Consider the following 20,382-nt stretch of genomic DNA (forward strand, 5'->3'; position numbering starts at 1 on the left):
CTCGGACTGCTTTCAATTTCTTTCTTTCTTTTTTTTTTTTTTTGTCTTTCAGCACTTGTACTATAATGCTTACAAGTGTGGATCACTTTGTGTTTATCTTAATTCGAGTTCATTGAGCATCTTGAATGTATAAATTACTGCTTTTCATCAAATCTGAGATGTCTTCAGCCATTATTTCTTTGAATACTTTTCTGTGCCTTTCCTCCCTTTCTTGCTTCCAGTAGGTGCATGTTGGTGCACTCTATGACCCCTATGTTTCTCCAAGACTGTTCAATTGTCTTCATTGTTTTGTCTCCCTGTTGTCCACATTACATAATCTCTATTGCTGCATCTTCAAGAATGCCTATTTTTCCCCTGCCAGTCCATATCTACTGCTGAGCCTTTCTAGTGATTTTTTAAAGAAAATTTCAGTTATTATAATTTTAAAACCCAGAATATCCATTTCATTCTTCTCAATTTTTAGCTCTTTATTGATATTCTACATTTGATGAGATATTATCATCATATCTTCCTTTACTTCTTTAAGGACAGCTTCCTTTAGTTCTTTGAACATAATTATAATGATTACTTTGAAGGCTTTGTCTGTTAAATTCTTCTCACAGGCAATTTCTGTTGCCTGCTTTCTTTTCCCATTTTCCTGTTTCCTTGCATGTCTCCTAATTTTTTTGTTATTGTTATTGCAAACTGGACATTTTAGGTAATACGGCAACTTTAGGTAATATATTATTAACACTTCCCCTTCCAGAAATTTTGTTGTTTTCTTGTTTATTTTCTCAATGACCTGGCTAGATTATTTTAGTAAAGCTACCCTCCCCCCGACCCTGCCCCATTTACATCTCTGATGCCACTCTGCAGAGGACAGGGCCGTGGATGTGCACACAGTCACCCTGGGATGACAATGGTCTTGGCAGGGCATTTTCGACTGTCTCTTTTCCCAATCTCTCTGTTAAGCTGTTTGCCTCTGCTGATATGAAATCCACCCCTTAGGCCCCCCCAGTTTCCATCTGACCGCCTATTGTTTTCTACAATGTCTTGTGACATTAGCTGCTCCACAGGCTGATCCAGCTAAATTCGGTCCCCTTTGCATGGGGAGTTGTGGCCAGTCATTGAAATGTTTATTGTTGTTGTTGTTGTTTTCCCTTTTCTGATCCCAGAAGGGTTCTTCTAGCTGTGCTTCTCCTTCATTCTCTCTCGTAAACTAGCTAAGTCTCTAGCCTCTGGTTTAGTGTGTTGCTCTCATAGAGCTAACAGTCTTTTCTTAGTTTCTTTCCACCCAAATCCCCTCTGTTTCTAAAGAACCCTTACACTTATACTTCCCCACACTCCGTCGCAAAGTCAGTGCCTCTGGGAGAGCTTCAGAGTTCTTCGCTCTGAAGGACTATTTATTCCTGCTCTGGAAATAGGAAGCTGAGCTAGTGGCCCCCTTCTCTTGGAGGGGCAGCCCTGCCGGGGAGGAGCAGTAGCCTCTGGTCTTCTTAGCTTGCATTCCCCACCCCATGAGTGACCTGGGGTGAGGTGCTCAGGGCTCCAACACCTTTGGTTTGTCATGTCTGCAGTGGAACCTCCATGCTGTGAATGGGGGTTGGGTAGAAGACGAGGGCCCCTGTCTCTTGCCTGCACCTGCCAAGAGTTTCACCTCTGCAACTCTGGATGCCGAAGGTGAGAAATGTCGGCATTTTATTAGATGTGGGTCTTTTGTTGGGGAGTGGATCTACAGAGTTCTTCCCTCATGCTGTCATTCCAGAAGTAGAACCTCTGTAGGTATTATTTTTATATCTGGTTCACAAGTGTGAATAATGAAACTCAGGTAGTTCTAGCAACTTCTTCAGTCCACGGAGCTGGGTCACGGAACCAGAATTTGAATGTAGGCTGTGTAACGCTGGTGCTGCCTCAACCACAGTGCTACTTGGCCTTGATCTCGCTGCTGACAATGTCGGGCAGGCAATAATGATCATAATTGCGACAAGGACCACTGCCTAGAGTTCAGGGTTCCAGAGGACATCCGTGTTTGTTCTCTAATTTCAGTGATTTCAGAATGTTCTCCAGCTCTCTTATGAGGAGTCATGACCATAACCATGCTAGGCCAGGTGCTGGGAAGACTGTGATGATGAGCCACAGACCAAAGCTCCCAGGAGGCCCCGACGTCAGAGTGGAGGGAGTGCCAGCAACGCAGGGGCACAGAGCTGGGGGCGGGGGTGTCCTGGACAGTTAGACACAAGTCGAGCTTGAATGATGGGGACACGTGAGCCACGTAGGAAGGGGTAGGGAGGGGAGAATGAGGTAGATTGGGGGGAGGGATTATTCTTGGCAGAGGAAAGAGCCTGTGTAGTGGCCAGGGTGAGGGAGGGCACAACAAAATGACCAGCGTGGGGAATTGCAACTGTGCTGATTTGGAAGCACAGAGTTCTGGGGGTGGGGTGGCAAGGGACAAGGCTAGAGAGGCTACCAGGGCCATGTCTGGCAGGCCTCCATTCCTGTGGAGAGGAGCCTGGGCTTCATCCTGGGGGAGGCAGGGGCACAGTGCCTGCTACCACTGGGTGTTCAGCCCACACTTGCTGATTTGCACAATTGGGGGGCCCTGGGTCCCCCACACCAGCCATATGCTTCAGCCACACAGAGGAGCTGGACTCTACTCACCACATCACCTTTCTCTCCCTTGGGTCCAGGAGCACCAACAGGCCCAATGGCTCCTGTGTCTCCCTGAGGGGTTGAAACCAGAGACAAGTGTCAGGTTAGGTCCTCCAACAGAGCTCCCGCACACACGGGCTGCCACGGCCAACCTGCCTCCAGTGCCCTGGAAGCAGCTAATTTTGTCACTGCCAACTGCACCATGAGGACACATGCCCCACCCCTGGAGAGGAGGAAGCATCTAAGTCATCTCCCAACATCACAATTCCAGGAACTCAGGACATTTCGAGAAAGCGAGTGCACGAAAGCACCGCGCACTCACCCCTGGGAATGGCCTGACCCCTGACCCCGTGGCCAGGACTCCAGGTTCACACACCAGCTGTGCCACATGACGTGAGTATGCCACTATTCCCTGTGGGCCTCAGGCTTCCACTCCATGAAATAGGCATGTCGTCATGAGGGCACACACGATTAAGAGCATAAAGGTGCTTTGAAACTGCCAGGTGTCAACCAGGGTGGCCTGGGCATTCAATTTCTATAACAAATCAGTGCCGTGAGCACGTGGACCCTCATGACTGCCTGGGAAAAGACAGTGGACAGGCAGAGGGGAAAACAGTGTCCGCAAGGGGAGTGGGGAATGCTTCACTGTGGGCCGAGGGTAGACTGGAACCCAGATCTCCTGCCATCTCATGAGCTGATCCAAGACAGGGTTGAATGCAAAAAACATGAGCCCTTGGTCTGAATTCTTCTATTTTTCTTTTTTCTTGGTCTAGAATTTTATCTCTTCCTACTCCTGCCTCATTCTTTACACTCCAGGAACATGTGGCCACTTCGCTTATGCTCCTCCCTGTGACCTTGAGGCCCTTCCCTGCCTTCTGGGTCTGAGCAGCTCCTGTTTGTTTTACTGGACCCAGCAGGACAGGGCCCCCAGCAGGAAGGTGTCCTGAGCCCCTCCCCAGGTGGCACAGGGGCCTCTCCTCTTGGTCCCTCGGGCCCCCGGCTCCCTCCCTCCCAACTCTCCACACTGCCCTCCAGGCTCTGTTCACATCTCTCTTCCCACAGGCCAGGAGTCCTGGGGACAGGGCTCTCCATCGTTCCCTTTATATTCCTGCATCAAGATCGGGCCTGGGCACCAGGAGACCTCAGGCTTTGTGTGTGGACAGAGGCCAAGCTCTAGCTGGGTACACGGAGCCATTGCGAACCACCGCGGTGGACTTAAACATGGGCTGGGACAGCCTGTCTGGTGACGCTACAGGGCGAGGATTGCAGGAAAACCTGAGGGTGCCAGACTCGGCTCCAGCTCCATTTCCCTCCTTAACGTTCCTCTCCCTCCACCTCTCTTCTCTCCTGTGTCGGGCTCAGAGCTGGGCCGCCTGCACCACCCGATCTGCTCAACTGCAGCAGGGCCGTGGTCCTTACCAAACAGCCGCTAGTTCAGCCAAACATTTTCCACTTAGCGGCCCACGAAACCCCCAGTTGTCTTTGCTCTTTTCCCTTGTCTGACAGTCGAGACGCTGAGGTTGCTGCCAAGAGGTGCTCAGTGATGCAGAAATCCCCGCTGTCTTTGCAGTGACCACCTGGCCCCCTGGACCACTCTGAGCTGCTTTCCCTCAACACAAAGAGGGGACTCCCAGGGGAGGGGAGCTGTGGAGGAGTGTGTGTGTGTGTGTGTGCACATGTAAGAGTCTGTGTGTCCATGTTAGCAGAGGGGTATGGGGGAGGAGGGTGTGAGTTGAGGAAGGGAGGGCAAAGAGAAAGAAAAAGGGAGAGGGAAGAGAAGGAACAGAGAGGAGAGGGAGGAAGTGAAGAACACAGAGGAGGGGAGAGAATATCTGCCCAAAGGTAGACTAGAGGAAAGATAACCTCAGGCATTTTATCATACTGGCCTTCGGTCTTTTCATCTGAAAAATGGGACCAATATCGCCTCTCATGCAGGATGATATACGATTTGATATCATTCATTCAACAAGAACTGACCTCTTTGTGGGCTGCATGTTCACCACGGTGAGCTCGGCAGAGGCAATGCTTAACCCACGGTGCTCTCTGTCTATGGCACAAGTGGGTGGCCAGCCCAAGCCTGAAGCCTGACACAGGGCAGGTGCACAGGGTCGTCACCGGGATCCAGTGGGAGAGGATGGAAGATGGGGCAGAAGTGGGCAAAAAGAGATCTCATTTGTTCAATGGTCTGTCTGCACCACCCGCCACAGACGCCGGAGGGCAGAGCCCTGCCTAAACCACCCTCTAACCCTGGTGGTGACCTCAAGGCCTGGCCTTTAGCAGGTGTGCAAGAATGATGTGCTGAACGAATGAATCCAAACCAAGAAATACAGTGGGAGGGAGGAGGGGAGGCAGAGAGAGACAGAAATGCAAAGAGAGACAGAGACACAGAGAAAGACAGAGACAGAGAGAGAAAGACAAAGGTGGAGGGGGAGAGGGGGCAGGGAGGGGAGGGAGAGGCCCACCTGTCTCTAACTGTTTCCCTTCCCACACTCAGCCCGTCTTTCAAACACCAGACCAGGTGACGGCCACACCCTAATGCTGGACTCTTCCACTCCATCTTTATAAATACTATAAACCTGGGGAGTGATGAGGAGGAAGGAGCCTGCTCTGTGGCCGAGGATGGAGGGCCCCACGAGGGAACGCCTGGCTATGTGCAATTAATGAGTTCTGAAATTGCGTGTGAAAAAAATTGCACGCAATTTAAATAAATTATAAAAGCCCAACCCCTGAAATTTCTGGAATACAGCAGTTTGAACCAATTGCTGAAAAATTAACTGACCACGGAAAGCTAAGCCTGTTGGTACAAATGAGCTCTGAGCCAGGGTTCCAGTAACCCAGCCCTTTCTTGATCCCATTTTCAGACTGAACAATGGAGGTTCTGCAAACGCAGTTAAGAGACTGGCAGGTTTTGGACTTGGTGCCACTTGTTCTTAATCTTCCATCTCAATGAGCTCTGAGGCAAGTGGACAGAAGCCCAGCACACCGTGTCTTGTCTTACATAGAGAGCAAAGCAAAGGACCAGGAGGTTCTGCCATGCCAGTACTGACCTTTGGACCGGGGAGTCCCATGGGGCCATCAAAGCCCTTTTCGCCCTAAAGGAAGAAAGACAAAAGAAAAAAAAAGCAAGTAAGGCTCTAGTTTGAATTCCTTCCCCCTCTTCTCATCACTGTCACAAGCCCGTCACTTTAGTAAGCACAGTGCTGCCCCTGGGGCAGCACTAGGAAAGTGGCTGCCTGGAGCCGAGAGCCCTGCTGTTGTTGGCAAACGTCCCTGTCCCCGGCAGCTTTGACAGCCTCCAGATGCCGCTATTGGCAGATGAAAGGGAGAAGCACCGAATGTTCTTGCTTATATAAGTGAAAAAGTTGAACATGTAGAAGAGGAGAGCAGAATGGTGGTTACAAAGGGCCGTGGAGCCAGGGGTACCGACATGGGGGTCAAACACGATCTGAGCCAGGGATCCACTAATCCAACATGTCAAAGGGTACATGTTGCAGTTAGACGCAAGTATCTGAGATGACAGATGTGTCAATTAGCTTGATTCGATCATCCCACATTGTATATATTATAGCATCACTTTGTACCCCATAAATACATGCAATCATAATCTGTCAGTATCTGACATAAATAAACAAATAAATAAATAAATAAAGCTAAAAGACCCAAAATGGTATCCACGGGCTATTTTTACCAGACTATACCATAACTTGAATTAAAAAGAAAATTGTTGCCTGCTATTGGTTCACGTAATTATTGTTCACTAAACTGCAAAACAAGCCGTGTCTATAAGCTATCTCACGATATAAACTTCGTTCAGGTTTTAAAATGTGCAAACATCTTGTTACTGGGTTTAAAAATGTGATCTATAAGTTGTGGATACATGCACACATTGCCATACTGAAAACGAAAGCAACCATGATTCATATAATTTTAAAGGTGCGAATATCACCACATTAATGAAAAGTGACACTGCATGCATTTACATGTACACACTCACTGCTACCAACAATCTACACTGTTTCCACAGTTGCACACTTGGCTACTTCAGGAACATATATTTTTTAAATGCACTCACAGATGTCATTTGCACATGCAAATGAAGATGACTATGTGTGCCTGTGTGTTCCACCTCACAGGGTGCCCACGAGAATGGCTTGTGCACGGTCCAGGCTCACCATAATGTTTGGTTATAGAGATGTAAGCGTGGACCCAAAAGGCATCAAGCTGACCTACCCAAATAATCAAAATGTTCTGCTAACTGAATGGAAGACTTAAACCACTGGAAACAAAGTCTGCCTGTGGCCAGAGTTCTGCCTCCTAGGAAAGAACTCTGGGACTTCCTGGGCCCCTCGTGTTGCACTTTCTGTAGAAAAGAAGCCACACATTCCTAAGGAGATCATTTTGAATATCTTCCATGTGGACAGACTTCTTTGGGGGAGGGGAGAGGCAGGCCACCCTCCCAGCCACTCCAGCCTGGGAAGTGGCCTGATACGAGTTCCCTGGGGCTGAGCCAGGCTCGGAGCCCCTAGTTCCCTAACCAGAGAGAAGACTACAGGAGTTTTGAGGGCCATATTCTGTCTGTTTCAAAACCTTGATGCACAACACAGTGCCCAGCAGACAGCAGGTGCTTAATGTCCATGGTCAGAAATGAGGAATGATGGAGTGCAGAAAGGAGCGGGTTATCATGTAATGCCACGCTGGACATGAGGATGTGTAAGTTGATTGATAACCTTCAACAGCCAGACCTTGTCCTGTCAAGGGGAAGAAAATCTATGTTCCTTTATCCCTCTCTCACATCTGTCCATCTGTCCATCTCTTCATACCCTGGTCTGCCTATCCATCAATTCAGCCATTATTTAATGGTCTACTCTGTGCCGGGCTATATATCAGTAGCTGAAAATGCAGACATGTGAGGCTTCAATCTCTGCCATCTGGAACTTAGGATTTTATGGACATAAAGACAAGGAGACATGTTCAGCCCAATGTGATAACTGTTACGGTAGATGGAAGCACAGGAGGGAAAAGGGACACTGTGTCCTGAAAACAGCAGGTGCTGAATACACAGTTGTTGAATGGATGGATGGTGAATAATGCAAGGAAAGAAAGAAGGGAGGGGCGGAGGGAGGAAGACGCAAGGGTAGCAAGGAGGGAAGAGGGAAATTACACAAATGATAACGTGTTCAGAACAGAATTCCTTGGGGATGTCTTGAAAGCAGAGCAGGCATCAGGCAGGTAAAAGAGGCGGGGTGGGGAGAGATATTGGTGGGGGATGCCACAGGTGCCAACGCCAGGAGGCAGGAAAGATCCTGACCCTCCAAGGTGCCAGAAGAAGTTCCTGCCTGGCCTGGACATTGAAAAGGGACATGGAGTGAGACTCAGCTAGGAGGGCAGCCGGGATGCAACATGGGTCAGGCAGGGTGGAGTGGAGAGAGGGTGCGCCTAAGCCACACCAGGAGGGCAGTGGAGAGCCATGGTTGTGTGGAAGATGGGGGGGTGGGGCGGGCAGCTTGACCCTAGGAGCCTTGGGCAGGACACACCCAGGACACGGGGCTGGCCCTGAGGAAAATTCCGGGACTGAGCAGAGCTAGATTTGCAGCTTGTGGTGCAGTCTGTGTGGGCATGGTGGCTAGTGATCGAAAAACCTGTGACACCATTACCCCTTATCCTTCCCCTCTGGGATTCTTAACCTAAAACACAGATTCAAAAGGATGTGGGGTTTGACAGCTGCTTCAGTTATTTCATTGACACGTGAGAACTGGATCAACAGCCTGGCTGTGGCGGGCCTCAGCCTGCCAAGGGTGGCTGGAGGGGGGGCAGCTGCCAGGCTGTGTGTGTGCCTGCCCTGGCCCCCCCTCTCCTTCCTCATCCCTAACCGGGCCCCAGGCTGGGGGCATCTTCCCATCACCCACTGCCCAGAGACGGCCTCAGCTCACAGAGCAGCTGAGCCGGCTTCTGGTTCGCACCACCAGCAAGTTGGGGCAGGCTTTGATGCCCCAGGTGGCTGAGAGCTCCTTGAGGGCTCCTGCCTCCCATGTCTGGATCTCGGGACAGAACACAAGGAGGAAGGCCAGGCAAAGGAGGACAGAGGGGAAAGGAGGAAGGAAGCAAGTCCGTTTCCAGGACTGGCCGTGGAAGGAAAGCTGTCACTGGAAGAACTAAAGAATGTCCACACCATCCAACTCCAAACACCATTTCAGCTTTCTGCCTGCACACTCCTCATCCGTAGCAGAGTTACTGAGTGCCTCCGGCATGTGGGGGTGGAGGGGGACATGCTGCACGCTGGAGACAACTGTCCTGGGGCCATCAGCCCAGCAGACTCCGTGGAGACCTTCCTGGCACACGCCTACTGCCTGCCATCATTGCGTTACTTTTAATGTTCCTTTTGCTCAAATAGGGAAGACTTTTTTTTTTTCTTCTCAAGGGACTCTGGTCTACAGAAAAGAATAAATTAGAGCCTCAGGCACTGAATGAGACATTTAGTCTAATGGATAGTGGTGGTGGTATTCATAGAAATGTACAATTTTTTAAATTTAGGAATAAATACATAAAATTTTATTCATATATATATTTAGATTATAGAATGCGGCTGATTAAAGAAAATGTCAAGAAGAAAGGAATGAGGGTGTGTTCCTGAAAACCATGTCTAAATTCTCATTGTCTTCAACTGAGTTTTATTCTCAAACCAAATCCAGTTTAATTTGGTTGCACTTGAGTGCAGAGGGTACAAGTAGGAGCCAGATATACCTCAGGAAGACATGATTATCAACTTCGGGAAAATGCTGATTAGAGTTAGGTCTGAGGATCTCCTCTTCCAGTGCACATAGAAGTCAGGAAATGGGCAGTCTGAGGAACAGGAATGTGCTCTGAGCTGAAAGTGGTTGAGAGCCCAGGGTCATCCTGCCCTGGCAGACCACGTGCATGACGGGAAACTCCTGCTTCCCCTGCCTAGGGTGGTGCTGACCAACCCTGCCCTGCCCAGCACTGGGCTTCAGGCTGGAAGCTGAGCGTGGACTGTGGATGGTACCTTTTCTCCAGCTGGACAGGAGCAGTTGATGGTCTTCAAAAACCCAAGCTGTTCACTGCCTGGCGTGGGAGGCTGCTCGGGCAGAGGTGGAGGTTCTGTCACCACAGTCACCTGGCACTGGAAGGAAAGCTCAGTGGGTCAGAACTTGGTATTCACCCAGCAAACATGCCCTGGTGGGGGGTGTGGGACACAGTGTCTGTAGCTTCCTGGGAACCAGGAGGTGAAGGGGACCTGGAAAGCCCCAAGGATGCCCGAATGAGAGGGAGAGATGAGGTCACAGGTGATCACAGGTTCCTGGCCCTCCCAAGGCCTTGGGGCAGAGAGGCCTGGCCAGCCCAGGCTGAGCCCCTTCACTGGCTGGCTCAGCCACCTGTAGGAACCACTGAAGCCTTTGGGCCTCAGTGTTCACCTCTGTAGAGTGGGGACAATAGTGTTTGTATAATTAATGAGATAACACAGGAAAAATTCCACTTCACTGTCTAGCACCTAGTAGGTGCTCAAGAATTCCTTCTCTCCTCACTTTCACCTCCTCTTCTTTGTCCTCGTCCCTTTCCTTCCTTCCCTCCCCCCTGTCTCCATGACCAGGTCCATCTGACTACAAACCCCCAGCACCTGCTGTATACCTGTGTACCCTAAGAGTCCTGAGATAGACATGCCGATTGAGTCCATACTGTGTCCTGGGGACTGGGCGAGCCAAGCGCTGTACGTGGATTCCATCCCTCAGCCCCAGAAAGCAAGCTCGACCATGATTCCCATCTTTTAAGCAAGGCTTGTAACTAGGATTTGGCAAAGAGGTCTGAGAGAGAGGTCTGAAAAGGGGAGGTGGTGAGGTCCTGGGGGGAGCAGACCCTGCACAGAGGGTTGAAGGAGAAAACTCTGGTCTCTTGGGCTGTCCGTGCTCTGGCCCCCTTCTCACTGACCAGCCCAGGGCCTCCTCCTCCTCCTGAGTGCCAGTCAGTGCTCCTCAGGGACAACCTCCCAGCGCTGGACCTCATCACTCAGCCAGCAGCATCAGTGTCACACTAATGACAGCCTGGACTGCAGTAGTCCCTGGGGGGCCTGCATGAGCTCACCCCAAACCCACACTCTGTGTAGACAGGAATTGGAACCCAAGCCATGACCACCGGGCTCCTTCTCAGGCCACGTTCTGATGGCAGACGTCCTGCTGACCCCCAACCACTGTCCCTGAGCCCTGGACAGCCCCTCTCTGGAGCCCACACACACACTTCCTCCTGGCCTCTCCATGCAAGAATCTTTGCTCACCGGACCCGAGGGGATATCACAGCAAGTCTCCAATTCCGCGTGTCTCGAGTCGCAGTAGATCACAATCCGTTGCAGGTCGAACTGGAAAGGAAAACAAGGAGAGGAGATGAGTTTTAGGGATTTTGGAACCTAAAACCTTCATGGTTATAGCAGGCTCTGCCCAGGTGTTGGGTCCCACTGTCTCTTTGGGCACCTTCCTGGTGCCACGCTGGGCCACTCCCACCGTGGGCCCCATGGCTGGACCTCAGACGGAGCTGGGCATCATGTACTCACTCCCGCATCCCTTCGAGAGGTGAGAGCCCCCGAGCCAGGACTTCAGGGCGTATATTAAAGTCCAGTGTTTCATTCTACTCTGAAGGTGCTGTGGCCTCCACCCTTGGCCATGCCCCCGGGCAGGCATCACCCTCTCTCCCCGCCATCCGCACTGCAGTCGGTAAAGCCCCTTAGGGTCACCGCTGCAGCAGTCCCCACGCACTCCACCTCTCCCGTTTTCAACCTGTCCCACATCTCCACGCAGTTAAGTGTACTTCTGATATTAAAACTTGCTGATATCACCACCTTTAATATCATTGCCCCTTAAACTTAAAAACTTAAAACATAAAAAAATTAGAACGTAAAGGGGCTGTGGTGTTAAATATACACCACACACATGCACACATTTCTCTCTCTCTCTCTCTCTCTCTCTCTCTCTCTCTCTCTCTCACACACACACACACACACAGAGTCTAAAATAAAGCCCAGGCTGCCCGGCACCCCACGTGTATCTCTCTTCATTCTGCACTTGCCCTCTACAACAGCTAACCTCAGGTGAACCCAGAGAAACCATGTGATCCCCATGTTCATGCCTTGGCACATGGTCTCTCTTCTAGAAAAGCCCTTGAACAATCTCCTAGTCACCACCCAATCCCATGCTAGAACATCCCCCACTGTGGTTGTTTCTAAAATCTGCCCACAGATTCTATGCCATTCTTCCCTTCAAGATGTGGAGCTAAGTTCCCTCCCCTGTGTGCAAGTGATGCTATGTCACTTCCAAAGTCAATCAGGTCATAAAAGACTGGATTCCATCTTGGGTGTGCTCATCTCACATGCACGCTGTCTCATATCGCTCACTCTGGGGGCACCAGCTAATGTGCTGGGAACTCCCCTGTGGACAGGCTCATGTGGAAAGAAACTAGGGTAGCTCCACCAATCCACTGGCAAGAAACCGAGGCTCTCAGTTCAACAGCCCACAGGAAGCTGCCCACGGCCAGCTGGGTGGGCTTGGAGGTGGATCCTTTAGCCCTCCTGAGCTTGAGATGACGGCAGCATTGGCCAACAGAATGACAGCAGCATCATGAGCGACTCTGAGAACCTTTCAAGTAAGCCACTCCCAGGTCCCTGAACCACAGAGTCTATGAGACGGTACACATCTGTTGTTTCGCTCTGCTTCTGTAGGGGGCAGGGTCATTTGTTACACAGCCGGAGATGACAGGTGCACCTCCCTCCACTGTCAAGAAGCGTTGATGAGCCCCTCTTCTCTGCCCTGTCTGCACCTTGTGCACACAGCAACACGGGGCATGGCAGACTACAGGGTAATTATGCATTTGCACGTCCACTTTCCTTCCTGCTTCAGGACTCTTGAGAGCAGGGACCGAGTTCCAGGCATGGCTGCCTTCTCAAGCACATCACTGAGGCTCTTGGCCCAGTAAAGGGGATCCAGATAAACCCCAGCTCCTCCCAGGCCCTGTGCAAGCTCACCCCTCATCTGCCAGGCTGGTTCCAGCACCTCCTGACCCATGTCCTGCAACAGTTCGGGCTCTTTTCCCTCGCGCCTTGCCTGGAGGTGACCACGCCAGAATGGCACTCCCTCACTCCGCTGCCCCCAGCTTCCTGCACATCACCTGTCATGGCACTTGACACAACAGATCATTCTGTCTGTTTCTTAGCTCACTTTTTACAGAGTCTCCCCTGCTACAGCATAAACTCTATGAGGGCAAGGCTCTCCTCTCCTTCCCCGTGTCCCCAACACTGGAGCGGCTCCTGACACGGAGCAGATGTGCCGTTAGCACAGCATCCGTGGCCAAGTGGATGAGCCAGTGAGTGGGTCGGGGTTTACCAGGGGGAGCAAGAGCTGGGGCAGAGGATGAGGGAGCCTCACGGTGCTGGACACTGATGCCAAGTGCCTGGGCCGGACCAACCCCGCGCTCTTCTCTGGCCCCTCAGCACATGGACAAGGCACACGGTCAGCTGCTCTGTCTCATCCTCCTGGCTTTATGAGGTGCCCTTTGAAGTATAACCCCTCACCCCACTGCCTTTATTCAGCAGAAACAATAACCATTCCATTCAACCATCTGTTTTGTTTCCTGTAGAGACACCAGCCAGATACAGGGGGAAATGACAGAATGCAAAGTCGTGATGTTGAATAAAGCCTATTGTCAGAGACAATCTGCTTTCTTCATTAGCACACACACTCCAGCAGCTGGGTCACCTGGCAGGGCCACAGGGACAGGGATGGAGAAGAGAGAGGCAGGGCTGTCAGGACAGGGCCCAGCTGGCCCGCACGCCCAGGTGGAGAAAGTGAGGCCAGGAGCCAGGAGGGCCTCTTCCCAGGTGCTGAAATCCCACCATGCTCCCAGCCGCCCCCCTCCCTTCTCCCATATCCCTCGCCCATGGCCCGGACTCCATCTCCTGACATCCTCTGCCCCACCTGTCCGAGAGTCTGCTCACGCTGCTGCCTCCACCATTCTGGGTTGAACTACTGCATGGGTGGGCTCCCTGGTCCCCAGCTTCCCTCATGTCCCTCCTGTTGGCAGCTTGGTGATGATTAGCGAGCCTTTGCCGGCCACAGTGTGGGAACAGACCAGGAGTGCACACAGCTGGAAGCCCCTGGCCCTACTGGCCTCCCTGCCTCGCCCTGCCCCTGTGTTTCCACCTCAGGGCTCCTAGCTCTGCACGACAAGTCCTAGTCGTCCTCTAAGGCTCACCCCAGGAGTCACTTCCTCCAGGAAGCCACCCTGCCTCTCCCTTCTACGTTCCACACACAACTACCCTGCTCATCTATCCAGTCCTGAAAGAGCCGATGCTTATTTCTATGTGGAGCTTATTAACTAGACTGGAATGACCTCAGTGTGAGTCTTTCTGCCATAGGAAACTATAGGTTCCTTAAAGTCACAGATCTTTTCCTACTCATTAAGCATAACGGTGTTGAGAGCCTGTGTCTCAGACACAGGAAGTGATGAACAAAACAAAAACAGCAGTCACTATTCTCCCAGCGTAGATGGTCAGTGGCTGCTTGACCACACCAACCGCTAGGCCGCAGCAAGTGAGCTCTTGACGCTGCTGACACGGGCTGCGGTGCAGAGGACGCGGGCTTTGGGAGCTGGGATTGGACGCACATCCCCTCCATCCCTGGCTAGCTGGATAATTTGGGGCCACTTAAAATATTCTGTGGTTATCTGAGTTATACACTTGGCAGAACTCAAAGTGTCCACTGAAGGTCTGTGCATTACACTCCATATAATTATACTTCAGTAAGGAATAAAATAAAACAATTATCCGGTGAATTAATTTAGCCTCGCTGAGCCAAACTTTCTTTATTTTAAAAAATGGGGACAGTTTAGAAACTTTATAGGTGTTATAAAAATCAAATCTTATATTTTTAGTTTCCAGATCAAAGTAGGTATACATATAATTAGTATTAATATAATGAAAAAATGTTAGTCTACAATTACACAATTATGCGATTATAATAATACTATTTGCTACTATTTGTCAAGTACTTTCTATGCATAATGAGCATTTCCAAATGTTTTACGCAGACTATATCTCTTTATCCTGCTAATAATAAATTTACTCTTACCAATAATGAATCTACTGCCACATTTCACAGACAAGGAGACTACAGCTCCAAGGTTAAGCTCTAAGATCACCCATGGGGACCCATTCTCGCCACCTACTCAGCCCCTGCCTTCCCCTTGGCCAGTCTCTCAGAAGTCACCCCCAATGCAGGATGAGTCTGACCTGTTTATCTGTTCACCCAGAACAAGTCCAGGTATGGCAAAAGTCATCTTTCTGGGAGGCCCTCTATTTCTAAGAGAGTGGGGCTCCTGCCCTCCACGTTCCTCCACTTCAGTACCAAGGGCAGGCCCCTGGCCAGCTAAGCTGGAAGGCCTTCTTTGGGGAAATTGCTCCCACGCAATGACCAAGACTCCAAGGCACCAAGCACTCATTGCACAGGCTGCAGGTGAACCAGAAGACACAGAAAGGCCCATGATCAGTGCCATCCACAGTTAGAGGGCTGACTTGGCACAGAAGCTATGGGATAGGAGGTGGGACAGGCAGGGGCTGGGCATCTGAGGGACCAGAGGGCACAGGGTTCCATGGGAGCCCCAGGGAAGGGCGTCTGGCAGCTGCATCTGTGTGTGCACCTGCGCCTGGGCTCCCAGCCCACCTCTCCTCCTAGACTGCGTGGGTGCGGATGCAGGGGCCATCTCTTCTCTCTCATTTTCAGAATAGCTAATATTCTTCATGGGCTCCCTATGTGCCTGACACTGTTCTGACACTTCATGAGGATAATTCCAATGATCCTCACATCCTCCTTATGTGGTGGTGCTAGGGAGGCAGCGAGCATCTTAACAACCAGGAAGCACAGGCTTGGTCAATCAGAAGGGGCCTCCTGTGCCTGGCCTTAACCCTTCACTTGCTGCGGGGGGGGGGGGGTCAGTCTGGGTCTGTTTCAAAAAACAGTCTGGGTCACCCCAGGAAAGGATAAGAGCCAGGGCTGCTGAGATGCAGATGGGGAACTGGGAGCTCAGAGAAGCTGCTATTTACCAACCAGCATGGAACTATTTCCGTATTTTAGCAACAAACATGATACTCATATGCACAAACTGCAATTCAGTCCTGGTTATAAAAGAACAACAGTGTCCACAACATAACCTGAGGATTTGAGATGCTGAGTAAAATTTCCAAGGATACACAGGGATGGAACAAGGATTTGAATCCAGGCAAGCTAGTTTCATGGCCCACTTTCTTAATCACTGTGTTCTCTTGCCTTTAACATAGCTGAGAACTTGCCACGTGCCAGGCACTGCTGGGTGCTAGATACACATGTTAGTTAACACACTCAAACACTGACAGGTGTGAGTCACTGCCTCCGTTCTACAGACGAGAAGACAGAGGCTCAGAGAGATGAGACCACTGGCCCAGGTGTTTTAGTTTAGGACACCCAGACACATTTATTTAAGAGAAACTAGGATATTCATCTTATTTGAGAAGCACTGGTACCAAGAGTTGGGAAGGGAGTCAGGGAAAGGAAGCCGGCCAGCAAAGGGTTACTATCAATGCTGTTACCACTGCGGGTGTCTGCCGTTTACACCTGCTGGGGAAGTCTGGAGCCAGCAGAGAAAATGGGAGTCAGGATGTCAGAGCTGGGGAAGCTGGGGTATTGACACTCCCAGTCCTGGGCCAGCGGCTGTCCTGGGGCACTGGTACTTGCCTGCTATTGGTGGCACTGTCTCTGGCAGCCAGAGAGTCCTCAGGCTAAGATGCAGGTGAAGGCAGTTGGCAGCACAGCCGGCCTGCCCTGCAATGGTGAGGCTCAGGGGGGATGTACATGAGGCACTGCCACATCTCAGGTCTGATTGCCGGTCCCCTGCTTAGGGATCTACTGTATAACAGAGATGGGCACCTTAGAAGGCATGGAATCTAATCCTTTTCCTGTTTCCAAAACCTCCCAATACCACCATGATTGTGTGATGGAGACAGTGGTCGTGTGTGTTCATGATCTTAATGATGGCTAGCATTTCCTGAAAACTCATGGTATTCTTGGAAGTTCCCCATGACATGGCATTTAACATCATAACAACCCTGTGTAGTGAGCACTAATTTTTCCCACTTTCCAGCTGAGGACCAACAAGGCAAGAGTGGAGCTTGGACTTCAAAAAACAGTTTTGTTTAACTCAAAGTTTAGAACATGCATCTTTAGGGATGTGGGGCTACTTCCTAAAGTTGACTCTTGTTTCCAGGAGACTTTTAACTCAAACATAGTCTCCTAGAACATTGAACAGAAATATAAGAGAAATATGATTGTTGGATGTTCTGGAACAGGGGTTAGAAGAATCTAATCTTGCTTTGTATCTTTGGATATGGGTGTTATTCCCTCTGGGCTCGGTATCCTTATCTGCAAAGTAAATGTCAGTCTGGATGGGTTGCTCTCTGGGTTTCTCACAGCTCAGTGGTGTCAGTTTCAGGGACTGTCACTCAGGGGCTGACAGCAGAGCCCATGGAGCCCACCAGGCTGCATCCCAGCCTGGCTGCCCAGCACCAGGAGAAATTAAGCCAACCACTTAATGTTTCTGAGTCAGAATCTCTCACCTATAAAATGGGAATAACACCCACTGGACTGGCCTGTATTTAGGGTTAAGAGAGGTATGTCTGTGACCCTGGAGAGATAATAACGATCCCTGTGTCTATCATGAATATTCCATAGCTCCATCTTCTTCAGCGCCTGTGGGCATTACTTTAGTCGAGGGGCGGTTTGCACACGGGCCTTGGAGACAGGCTGTGAGAGTGGCCACCCTAACTGCCGTTGGCCAGCTTTATGATCCTAGGGGAGTCTCTCACTTTTCTAGGAGTGTCCCTCTCTTCATCCGTGAAATGAACGTGTTCATTGTGTCTACTTTCTAAGGTTGTAGAGGAGAGTTGATCAGAACTAGGGTAAAGGAGCACTTCGGTGCAATGCCTGGCACAGAGTCTGTGCCCAATTAGCTGGAATTAGCTGGAACTAGGCAGACTGAATAATGATTTTTACAGCTTTACTTTGATTTTTACTATTTTGTGTTTAATTTGGTTCCACATTTATTATCTTCTTTTATCCCCTCAGCAACTGCACATAAAAACAAAACAAATGGTTCCCATTTCAGAGATTAAACAAATAAGCAGACAAACAAAGCCTGAGAAACATGAGCAGCGTGTGACATCCACCGTGCCACGGAAGCTGGCTGGAGCCTGAGTATCACATCCTGCCTTCTCTCCACCCCACACTCTTTCCCACTTACTACCCCGCCCAGCTCACTCTTGTCTTATGTTTAAAAATCTACACACACAGGGAATGTTTATGACTTATTAGTTAACAGAGATAGTTATAAAAAATTTTATAACCTTGTTTATGATGTCTTTGCTATAAAGCCAATTCTTACATCATTTTTTACTCAAACTTACTCAATGTTTTTTTTTTTATGGTTTATGTTCGACAGACCAGGAAACAATATTTGCTGCATATATAACAAATAAGCAATTAGTATATGGAAAGATAATCTAGAAATCATTAAGAAAAGAAAAACAGCATAGTAGTAAAATAGGCAAATGATATGGCCTGGCATTCATCAGTGAACGCATGGAAGCATTTCCAGCCTCAATGGTAATCGGATGAATGCAGACGAAAACCATAATAATACCCTTGTAAGCTGATCAAATCAGCAAAACAACAACAAAGCATTTATATATATAATACACACACACACACACACACACACACACACACACACACACATATATACATATACACATATATAAGGATTTAAGAAATAAGATATTCATGCATTGCTGGTAGATATATAAATGTTGCTGTGTAGAGAAATTTGAAATACGTGGAAAATTTGAAAATTGTATACCCTACAGCCCAATCATTTAACCTGAAGATACATACCCCAGAAAAACGTTCTCAATTCATCTGCTGCTCAAGCCTAAAGGGCAGGTGTTACTCGCATTCCTCACGAGGAAAGTGCATGGAGCACTGCCTCCGCTTTCAAGGCCTGAGGCTTGCTCATTGTGACAATGATACATGGGAAACAATCTAAATATAACTTACAGGAGAATGAATAAACAAAATATAAAGTATTATGAATTAGATAAAAGAAGGAACAAAAGTGTAGACACATAATTTTGAGTAAATAAAACAAAAAGCAAGATGTGGCTACACACAGTACATTATTCACATAAAGTGATCAACGCTAAGGTGCTCACGTAGTAGTAATATTCACTGGGTGCCCGTCAGGTGGTGGGTGGCGGGGGGTAAACCTGCAACTACTGGAAGTGGAGTGCACTGTATGGGGGAAGGGCATGCTTGTAGCCCTGGCTTGGGTGAGGCAAACACATTACACGTAACCAAAATGTTTGTACCTCCAAAATATCCCGAATTTAAAAAATTTAAAAAAAAAGAAACACGAAAAAATCTGTCCTATACCTAATGACACTGTATTTGATTATAGTTATGCATATACAAATAGAAGAAATGGTTCTGGAAAGAGCCATCCCAAGTCATTTCCTGTTATTTCTCAGGAAGGGGGGATGCTCTTGGGCACAGTCGCCAAGATTGACTTCAGCTTGAAGACAGCAGGTGTGGACGACCGTCTATGTGTGTGTGTTATGCATGCGCATACATATAGTGTATGTGTCTCTGTGGGTATAGATGTGGGTGTGTATTTCTACAAGAAAGAAAAGAAAGAAAAATTAAAGGAAAGGAGAAAAGAGAAAAGAAGTAAAGAGGGAAGCGAAAGCATAAAAGAAGGAAAGAACATTGATGAAATCATGGTGGAAAGAAAGATACTGAGTTATCACCAGTTGTTGTCCCTGGTTGGTGTAATGAGGATGACTGTCATTTATTTTTCATATGCTTTCCTATATTTTTCAAATTCTCTATAATCAGGGAAGAAAGAAAAAACATCTTTATTTAAATTTACATGAAACTTTATCCATCTACCTACATATATATATATTCATTTGCATACATACATAAATACTTATGTGTATGTGTGTGATCTTTGCAGACCTGGGAGCTATCTGTCTCGAGAATTATCTATGAAGCCAGAGCCATGTCAGCAGTACCCTTGCTCTCCTCTGTGGGTACTGGTGTCTGACCCAGTGCCTGGCACATGGTAGATGCTCCATACATACGTGATGAGTGACTAATGGAATGGCTGGATGATCGAATGAGTGAAAGAAGGGGTGATGGTGAATTGGGGTTCCAGCATGGCCATTTTCTGAGTCAGGGTCTTCCCTTCCATGACAGTCCATGGTGATGCCTGATATATGGTCCATATAGGTGTGGGGGACAATGGGACACCTAGTTCCCAAGGCTCCACCCTGGAGGCCCCAGCACCTTGGCTGCAGAAGTCCCATGGGTACTCACGTCGATGGGCACACTGTCGTAGAGGCGCTTGCCAATCACAGTCTTGCCCTGGATGTCGATGTTCTCCCGCTCCTCGATGGGCAGCGTCTGCACCAGTGCACAGTCGACGTACAGGGACACATTCTGGGCCTGGATGCTCAGGGCGATCTTGTGCCAGTCCCGGTCAAAGAGGTCATCGACCCGGGGACCTCGGAAGACCACCCTAACAGCATCCTCCATGGCGCCCACAGAGTTGTACTCGACTGCCTTGTTCTCGCCGTCCAGCCGAATGGAGACCTGGGGAGGAGAGGACCAGAGACTC

General features: G+C 49.4%; 1 protein-coding gene across 1 annotated transcript in view; it reads right to left on the reverse strand.

Annotated features, from left to right (window-relative positions):
- Positions 1-20,382, reverse strand: part of COL22A1 (collagen, type XXII, alpha 1) — a 253,420-nt gene that overhangs the window by 186,941 nt on the left and 46,097 nt on the right. Inside the window, exons 6-10 of the mRNA XM_012648005.1 lie at positions 20,082-20,357; positions 10,913-10,993; positions 9,650-9,766; positions 5,676-5,720; positions 2,638-2,700 (exon numbers count right to left, since the gene is read on the reverse strand). Of these exons, the coding sequence (XP_012503459.1) occupies positions 2,638-2,700; positions 5,676-5,720; positions 9,650-9,766; positions 10,913-10,993; positions 20,082-20,357 (582 nt within the window). The remainder of the gene's footprint in view (positions 1-2,637; positions 2,701-5,675; positions 5,721-9,649; positions 9,767-10,912; positions 10,994-20,081; positions 20,358-20,382) is intronic.

Source organism: Propithecus coquereli, unplaced genomic scaffold (genome assembly GCF_000956105.1).
Source record: "Propithecus coquereli isolate 6110/MARCELLA unplaced genomic scaffold, Pcoq_1.0 Scaffold28, whole genome shotgun sequence".
NCBI classification, from domain to species: domain Eukaryota; kingdom Metazoa; phylum Chordata; class Mammalia; order Primates; family Indriidae; genus Propithecus; species Propithecus coquereli.